This window comes from Arachis duranensis, chromosome 7 (assembly GCF_000817695.3).
Source record: "Arachis duranensis cultivar V14167 chromosome 7, aradu.V14167.gnm2.J7QH, whole genome shotgun sequence".
In the NCBI taxonomy this organism is placed as follows: domain Eukaryota; kingdom Viridiplantae; phylum Streptophyta; class Magnoliopsida; order Fabales; family Fabaceae; genus Arachis; species Arachis duranensis.
In genome coordinates, this window is record NC_029778.3 from 2,051,542 (window position 1) to 2,061,713 (window position 10,172).

The 10,172-nt window shown below is 30.6% G+C and overlaps 2 protein-coding genes across 2 annotated transcripts in view; both read left to right on the forward strand.

The window, feature by feature from the left end:
* The window catches only part of LOC107496262 (receptor-like protein 54), a 103,136-nt gene that overhangs the window by 11,545 nt on the left and 81,419 nt on the right, over nucleotides 1–10,172 (forward strand). The gene's annotated exons all lie outside the window — the stretch shown is intronic.
* Nucleotides 3,923–7,012, forward strand: LOC107496294 (receptor-like protein 7). The gene has a single exon (XM_016117518.3). The coding sequence runs from the start codon at nucleotides 3,955–3,957 to the stop codon at nucleotides 6,970–6,972; it is 3,018 nt and encodes a 1,005-aa protein (XP_015973004.2). The 5' UTR covers nucleotides 3,923–3,954; the 3' UTR covers nucleotides 6,973–7,012.

Genomic DNA, 10,172 nt, shown 5'->3' on the forward strand with positions numbered 1-10,172 from the left:
TTGTGACTTTTAATTATCAGTTTGTGAAACAAAAATGTATAGTTTTGTTGTCGTGCAACTTTTGTTGGTTACTAAGCAATGCAACTTTTGGGTCCACACAGGCATTAGTATGTTACTCGACGCTGTATTTTTGGGCTCTTAATGGGTCTACACCTTTTTTTTTGGGTTACCTATAGGATCGTCCAGTCCAACAGAACAAAAATTAATCCATCGCAAATATGAACCTTTTTTTTTGTTTGCATCAGGGTATCCATCAGACCGAAAGCCCAATAACTAATCCCTCGGATACTACAGAAGCAAAGTGGACAACCCTCCCAAACAAGCAAGTTCCATTCTCATCCTCGAGTGAATATTAAACTCGAAAGAGATGGTTAAGGGACACAGACCCTCATCTATCTGTGCGAACTTGCGTTGGTATATAAACTTTATTTAAGGATCTGTCACTGACCAATAAATTACTGCATGCATAAAATAAGATTTAAACTTCGAATACTTAAATAGACGAATGAGTTGATAACTTAACCCACCCAAATTAATTAATGGTTCTATACTTCTATTGCTAAGAGCTCTATATAAAGAGGAAAAAAAAAAAATTTTTAAGGCATATAATGTATGGTAATTTTTAAATTAATAAATTGTATGGGCCAATTGTCAACTTCAAAAGTAAAGATGAATTTCCAAGTTTTTTTATCAGAGTAAATATGTAAATTCTCAAGTTTAATTGTATAATTTTTAATAATTTTTTATCATTTTAAAAGGTCTTAAAATGAATCGGTTCTTTTGTAAAGAAATAATTTGTGTTATAATAATATTTTTTTAAGACTTAATTGTTGTATAATAAAATTTAGGTTTAATTAATTTGTTGGTCTTTATAATTTTATCAAATTTATAATTATGAATATTTTTTATGTCAAAAATATTAAAATTAATAAAATATTTCTTTTAAAAAATATGTGATCAAAGATTTAATTAAATTCTTAATTATGAATACTTTTAATTTATAAAAAATTATTCTATTAACTCTAATATTTTTTACTCTGACAAAGACTAAATTACAAAATTAAAAACAATATAAAGACTCAATTAACAAAAAAATAAAAATTTAATTATATATTTGATAGAATTATAAAGAATAACAGAATAATAAAACTTAAAATTTATCAAAAATTTATTTATCTAGTATAGAATATAAATATTAGATTTTTTGTTTAAAATACAGAAAGACCAATTTAACTAATAAAGATAATTATAAAAAAACTTTTAATATAATAAAAAATATTTAAAACTAAAATTTGTAATTTAAAATCGTTGAACACCAATTTAAATATTTTCGCTAATTTTTTTGATATCTTGCAATAGGAATATAGGATCACGTCAATTCATCCCAGCAAATACGACGTTATTACAAATTTTCAAACCCTTTCTTCACTTCACACGCTTGACTGTTGACTCAGTTGACTGCTTGACTATCGGGATTGGGGAGCTAATATAAATAAATATAATAATATAAGTATTATTTATACAATAATATCTAGTGTACTATTCCATAAAGAAAATTTTAATTAACTCTACACTTTTTAAAATCATTATCACGCTACTTTCAAGTTTCAAGTATATTGGGTAATAATATTTATGACTATTCTACTTATTATTTTAAAAAACATATATAATAAAAATAAAAATAAAATATGTAGACTGTTTACTATATATAATAATTTGATATATATCACTACTCTTATAATGTTTTTATTAATTTGATAATATATTAACAGATAATAATAACAATACCAAAATATTCACAATTTATTTTGTTTGATTCAAAGAATATTTCCAATATATCTTTCTTATTACGTACTTAAATATTGTAGTAGATAATTACAATATAAGAAAAATTGCATTGGAACTAATTTTTGTCATAAATGATTTCATTTTCCTTTAATAACAAATCCTATCTGTGTTATTTTTACAAAACAAATTGTATTGAATTGATACTCTCATTCCAACTCTTCTTTCTCGTTTGACTCGATTCAAAGACTAATGAAATGAAATTATTTTCCAACACGCATCCATGACGCTATTTTTCTCCATATGTAATTTCCAGTCATTTACATATAAACTATTAACGTGAATTCATGGACAAAGACGTTTGGGCAGTCAAGCTAGTGAAACTTATATTTTAAAATGGAAGGAGCATTTTTTTTATTTAATTAGTTTTAACAAGACTCATTTCATCATGTAAAAGAAGATTTTTTTTTAATTTATTAGATTTAAACCATTAAGAATATAAATTGATTAGTCTTTATTCTTGTGAGATAACTTTTAAAATTAAGTCAATATTACTTAATTATGACTAAATAAAACAACTAATAAAAAGTGCTTCTCTTAATTGTTAATTTGATATCAGATTTTTAATGTATATTATTATTAGTATTTTTCTTTGACTTCAATAATTAAAGGCAAAAATTGACAACACGGCTAAAGAAAAACTTGAGACAAACACTGTATGCATGCAAGAGATGGACATTTCTTCTACAACACCTTCCCTGCCTGCATGCACGACTTAGGTTCTACTTTCTTTTGACTTTGGATGCATTTGGTTTTCCATTTTCTTTCTTGATTATGATCCCATGCATTCTCATCACTAACCAAACGAACTTTTTCTAAACTATCCACCGTGGCATTAGTTTTTGCATTATTATGTTGTTAATCACAAATCTTACATGGATTGCTTGCAGAATGGGGAAGACTTGAGATGGTGTTGTTGAAGGGCTGGACAAAAAATAGTTCATTTAGAATAGTGTTTGGCCAAAACGCTATACAATATCAAAAACAAAAATTTTCAATTAATAAAATTAGTCATTATATATTTATGTATAAATATATATTTAGTTTAATTTAATTTTAGTGTGTATTTTATATTTTTATGTGTATTCTATAAACTAATTTCAGGGACTAATTTTGATGTCTACGTAATATAGTTATATTAAAAATTACATGAAATTAATTTTTAAGCAATTAATATTAGTCAATTTTTTTTATAAAAAAGTTTAGGAGGTCAATACTTTTATTAAAATTTAGGCAATACTTAACCAATAAAAGAAAAATAAATAATCCCACATCATTATATATAATTTTACACTATTAAAATACTAATGATAACTAATTAGTTATTAAAAATCATAAAATCTGCTAATTCCCTAACACTTTTCTTTTTTTATGATAAAATTATTTTTTAAAGTTTTTTATTTAAGATTAATTATTAGAATTTAAAATATAAAATTTACCGTATAAAATTTAAAATTAAAAAAAGTTGATATTAATTGAACAAATTAACTCTCTAATTAAACTGATATTATATTATTGATAATGATGTAACGACGGTGTATAAATAAAATTGGTTTAGTTAAGTAAATAATGATTTTTGTATTATAAATAATATAAATAATGGACTTTAAAATTGACTTAATAAAGTAAAAATACACTACACCCATACAAAAATTACAAATAGAAAGGAGAAGTTATTGTATACATAACTACATTGTTCACTAAACTCATTATGTACCTATACTCTTCCATATAAAAAAATGTGTGCTGTCTATTATATTATATAAATATAATGACTGAAAATGAAAGAAATAGTCAAATTACAGGGTACGTATATATACTTATAAATGACCCTTATTTAAAAGTTTAAATTTAAGTCGTCCATCCTGTGTATGGTCAAATACTTAAGCAGTTAAGTTAAACACAGATTAATGATATAATAAAGTCCATAAGATTAATTCCAATATAATTAGATGGCTATAAATAGATGGTTCTTGATTGATGAGTGGCATACCAAATTACCAATACCATTCTGCAGTTAAAGTAAAAAGCCATTACATATACACTTAGCTTGTTGTCGCACAATAATAATCAATGGGGTCTTTTATTAGAGTGGTGGTGTGTGTGCATATGTTTATGTTGTTCCACTTTTTTGCATGTTTGTCTTCTCATCATTCATGCCATTCAGAGGAGAGTTCTGCATTGCTTCACTTCATCAACACTGAACTCAGTTTTGACACCGACTTTTCTTATGAGGATGACTGCCCCCAGCTTTTTCCAAAGACGAGTACGTGGAGAAATGGGACAGATTGCTGTTCATGGATGGGCATCACGTGCCATTCTGTGTCTGGTCACGTGATTGGCCTTGATCTTAGTTGTAGTATACTTAAAGGTAATATCCATCCTAACAGCACTCTTTTCCAGCTTACTCATCTCCAAACACTCAACCTTGCTTCAAATAATATCTCTGGACCTGAATTGCCATCTCAATTTGGTAGATTTGTGAGTCTCACACACCTCAACTTATCTGATTGTGATTTCAAAGGTGAAATTCCTGCTCAAATCTCACACCTTTCCAAATTACAATCACTTGATCTCTCTTGGAATGATGGTTTGATATGGAAAGAAATCACTTGGAAGAGAATGTTGCAAAATGCAACTGGTTTAAGAGAGATTATATTGGATGGTGCTAACATGTCTTCCATCACTACAACTTTCTCCAATTGGTCTTTCTCTTTGGTTACTCTTAGTCTTGTTGATACTGGAATAAGGGGACATTTGACAAGTCACATTCTCTGTTTACCCAATCTTTATGAGCTTTATCTGTCTGAAAATCAAAACATTCAAGTCCATGTTCCAAAGTTAAATTGCAGTACTTCTCTTAATTTTTTGGATCTTTCATGGTGTCAAATCCCAAGATCACAAATTCCTCCTTCCTTTTCTAACCTCACACATCTCACTTACTTGGACCTTTCATACAATACATTTACTGGCCCAATCACATCATTGTTCTCAAACCTTCAACATCTCACTCACTTGGACCTTTCACACAATAAATTCAGTGGCTCAATCCCATCATTTCTCTCAAACCTTCAACATCTCACTCACTTGGACCTTTCATACAATAGATTTAATGGTCAGTTTCCAAAAGTAATTGGTCAATTGACCAAATTACAAACACTCATTCTTGCAGGTAACAATTTAGGAGGAAAGTTATTGCTATCTTCATTAGCTAACTTAACTCAAATTTCTCAATTGGATTGTTCTCATAATAAGTTTCAGGGGCCTCTACCTAACAAAATAACAGGTTTTTCAAATTTGACTAAACTGTTATTAAATGATAACTTGTTGAGTGAGACAATTCCATCTTGGATTTTCTCTTTACCATTTTTGACCGCCTTAGATCTATCAAATAATCAGTTCACTGGACACATGAGTGCAATCTCATCCCATTCCTTGCAGGCTCTAAGCTTATGTGGGAATAAGTTAGAAGGAAATGTTCCAAAATCATTGTTTAACCTTGTGAATCTCAATGTCTTGTGTTTGTCAGGCAATTGGAGTGGTCCTCTCGACTTTTCAGTTTTTTCTAAGTTTCGAAACCTTGGATCTCTTTCTCTTTCAGGTTTCAATTCATTTTTACCATGTTCTGAAACCAATGCTGGTCACCAGTTCACCTACTTGTTGGAATTGAAATTGTTTCAGGTTGATTTAACTAATTTTTCCAAAATCTCGTGCGAATTTCCAGTGTTACAAACTCTCGAATTATCAGAAAATAAACTTGAAGGAAAAGTTTCCCAATGGATACATGATATGCATTCATTAAAGATTTTGAAACTTTCACATAACCAATTGTCATCAGTAGGCCAATTCCCATGGTATCAACTTGTATACCTTGATCTTAGTTTCAACTTGTTGAGTGATGACAGTATTTCCTTCATTTGTAATGCAACTTCTGTCGAGATTCTCAACTTGTCGCACAATAAGTTCAGAGGCACCATTCCACGATGCCTTGCCAATTCATCATACCTTGAGGTTTTGGATTTGCAAATGAATAAACTTCATGGCACTCTGCCGAGTACATTTCCAGGGAATCTCATTTCATTGAATCTCAATGGGAACCAATTGGAAGGTCATTTGCCTAGATCTTTGTCCAACTGCAAAGATTTGATGGATTTGAATCTTGGCAACAATCAAATAGAGGATACATTTCCAACTTGGCTTCAAAGGTTACAGAATTTGAAGATTTTAGTTTTACAATCCAATAAGTTGTATGGACCCCTTGTCAGCTTGAAAACCAAAGATGCCTTTTCTCATCTACTTGTTTTTGATATCTCATCCAATAACTTTAGTGGCCAATTACCAAAAGCCTACATAAAAAGTTTCCAAGCCATGAAGGGTGTTTTTGGAGCAGAAGTGCAAAGCAGTTTTGATTATTTCAAAACTTTTAGTTATAACAGCGTTTCTACCATAAACATTCGAAAAGACTACGAGGATTCGTTGTCTGAAACAATTAAAGGGGTTAGATTAGATTTTGAGAAAATTCCAACCATTCTTGCCATCATTGATTTCTCAGGAAACAAATTTGAAGGAGAGATTCCAGATGTTTTTGGAGAGTTTCATATACTCAAAGGCCTCAACCTTTCACATAACAGACTTGTTGGTCATATTCCCCACTCTTTGGGAAATTTGACAAACCTGGAATCATTGGATCTCTCCTCAAATATGCTTACTGGGAATATTCCTACTGAATTGACAAATCTCAACTTTCTTGAAGTCTTGAATCTTTCCCAAAATCAATTGGTGGGACCGATACCTCGAGGAAAACAGTTTGATTCATTTTCAAAGGATTCCTATGAGGGAAACATGGGGCTATGTGGATGGCCATTGTCAATTCAATGCAATGACAATGTCCCTTTGCAACAATATCCACCTTCTGAGGCTGAAGACAAATTTGGGTTTGGTTGGAAACCAGTGGCAATAGGATATGCATTTGGAATGATGCTTGGAATAGGGTTGGGATATTGTGTTTTCTCAATTGGAAAGCCTCAATGGCTTGTGATCATGTTTGGAGGCAAAAGAATCAAAAGGAGGAGCCGTGGAAACCGCCGTGCAAGAACCACTCTGTTTCAGCTTTTTGTTGTAATGTAAATGTGCAATAATAATTGTGTCATGTGGTGTTGTGTGTTTTTATATTTTGTTTGAGGCTGTAATTTGGTTATTTCTGTTGTTTACATTATATGTTGTATGCAAGTCTTGGTGATATTATACTTGCTATTTCTTACATATTTGTAAGTGTGTTGTTACATATATATGATGTTGGAAGTAAATTATGTTTTTAAAGTATATAGTCGTCTCTCTAATATAACATCTTTTTCTCTTTTCGTGCAAATCCAACAACACTCGTTGATTTCGACATTTTTTGCTTCATTCTACTTTTTAGTGTTCTAACTCCAAACCAAGCACATATTTGTCAATATCTTAAGTAATTTGTTTCTCTATTTTAACTTAAACCTGGCCATCAAAGTTCAAAAAAGAAAGATAATTGTTACAAGGTGAAAACTCAGGTACAGTCAACTACAATAGACTTCACGTGAAGTTGATACCTGAGAGCCGTTAAATGAAAATTTAATCAAATCAGTCAAATCATCTAACGGCTTTTAAATATCAACTTTACGTGAAGTCGACTGCACATGAGTTTCCACCTTGTTACAAAAACAGATATTATAGAGATGTGAAATTGAACAAGAAAATAGCAAAGTAAGAAGCAGCTTTTTGCAATAAAACTAGGTTCTGCCTTTAATGTTGATTCGTAGATTTTTCATTTCCATGAATCTAAAAAATGGAGTTTCAGATTGTCCAATTAATAGTATCATTTTCCAAATAATTATAATAAAATTGAACATAATACAGTCCAACGTTAGATACATCAGACGTGCAATTGTGATGTTCTTGATTCCTACCATGTCAATTTCTTGTGCACTAATCCAAGGTTTGATCTTATTTAAGCACTTTGTGTTAGCATGCCAAAACCTCATAAAGTAAAATTACTTTTATAATTACCAAAAGAGATATAATAGAATTTAAGAATGAGTAGATGATAATAAAATCTTTTTATTTTAACTGAACATGCAAAAGAAATTCTGCAAACATAAAATAAAACCAAACACATCTACTTACTATATTCTCTTGTGGCATTTCCTTTTATTTATTTAACTAATTATTTTCCAAGTTGAAGTAAAAATCCTATTGCATTGCACCTCTTTTACTTTAATTATCAGTTTTTTTTGTTGGTCGTAACTTTTAATTATCAGTTTGTGAAACAAAAATGTCTAGCCTTATTTTAGTGCAACTTATGTTGGTTACTAGGCATTCGATGGTTCCAGAACATTTGGATCATTAAATAGTCCTATAATAAAATATATTTTTTAAGTTTTTTAATAACGGTTAAATAGTCATTTTCTAATTTTAATTACAAATTAATCTTATATATTTTATTTAATTATAAAAATTATTTTTTATTTTATAAATTATTATTTTATCATTCATCTATTATGTTTATTAACAATAAAAAACAAAAACAATAACGAATTAGATCTTCCATTGATCGTAATAAACTTTTTGCAATCCCAATCAATTAAAAGTTTATATTTGATCCGTGACATTCGTCCAAGGCTGTGAAATCGTGTTTCTTAGAAAATCAATCGATTGGATTAACAAAACAATCGATTGAATTTCAGGTTTTCCATAACTCAATCGATTGGACTTCAGGTTATCACAAAACAATCGATTGAAAATTGTAAGGCAGTATGGTTTTCGCAAAAATCAATCGATTGGTCATATTACCCAATAGATTGAACGATGACTAGAATGTGGGTTTTTTATAATTCAATGAATTGTTTATATTACCCAATCGAAACTTTTAATCGATTGGGATTGCCAAAAAGTTTATTACGATCAATGGAACATCTAATTCGTTATTGTTTTTATTTTTAATTGTTAATAAATGATGAGTTTGGAAAACTCTAATTTAATTTGGATGATGAACAAACATTATTAAAATATTTAATTACAAAATTATTAATTCAATCTTATTTGATTATATATTGATTAATAATTTTGTTGCAGGTTTTATATATTGGGCCGGAAAAATAAAATGTTATCACAACTGAGCCCATGTTTATTTTTGGTGAAAGCTTCCTGTGTTTGATCCGAAACAAAAATTACCAGGAAAGCAAATGCTTTTAGTGGGCCGAAATTCAATAAGCCCAATGTACTTTAAGGCATGCTATGGTCTGAAGGGAAAATAAAATTGGGCCAAATTGAAATCTATTGCTACCATGCCCAATGTTGATAAATGTTTCCATGCTTTACCCGAATCCATGAAGCTTCCAACGGATTTCATTTCACTCTTTGGATGGATTTGAAATTTAATTCACTAGCATGGGGAACATGAAAGAGAAAATGTCAAAGTGATTTGATGGCAATTAATGGTAGCTTACACGCTACTACACAAAAGCATGGAGAAGTGCACCTAATTACTTTATTCATCATAACACTCATAGCCTTGCTTTTGTTTTCTCTTTCTTCTCTCTCTCTTTCTCCTTTCTTCGGTCTTTAACCAGGAAATCATGGAAGCCGTGTTCATCAACAAAGAAAAAGAGGGAGTTGCATGTATCAAGACCATCAAGCTAATGATGGCAAGAAAACATACTAAAATAAAAATGAGTTGTGGCTGAGATATTCACCAAATATGGTTAGATTTGGTGAGGTTATCTTGGGCTTTTCATGCTCAAAAATGGACAATGAAGATTCGGCCAGCAAGGAAGATCTTGGAGGCGTGGCTTGTCTTCGATTCTGAACAACCACCACAGGGAGTAGCTAGAGTGGCGAAGTGATGGTTGAAGGCAGAGATTGAAGCAGATGAAGTCATCATCATCATGAAGCATCAAGGGCCAGAAATCCATCTTGGAGAGGAAGCCAAGGATGGAGCGCTCGGATTGATGAAGAGTGATGACCAAGGAAGGACTAGATGTATTTGCATGTTGGTTTTTGCATGAGTTACCTCTTCTCTCTCTGTGGCCGAACCGGTTTTGTTTTGAAGGAAAGGAAGCTAAGCTCGGGTGTGTGTTTTCAAACTGTGAAGGCTTCACTTCTCTATAAAAGAGGTAAACAGTCATGGTTTGATCGAAGGAGTAAGATTTGAGAGTGCAAGGCACAGAGTTCTCAGAGCTACCTAAGCTAGCAGTTCTTCTTCTCCTTCAATGTTTTCTGTTTTGTATTTTTCTGTTTAATTTTGTCATGTCTTGAGTCTCATGAAAAAAGGCAAACAGTGAGGTTTGTAAGAAAAA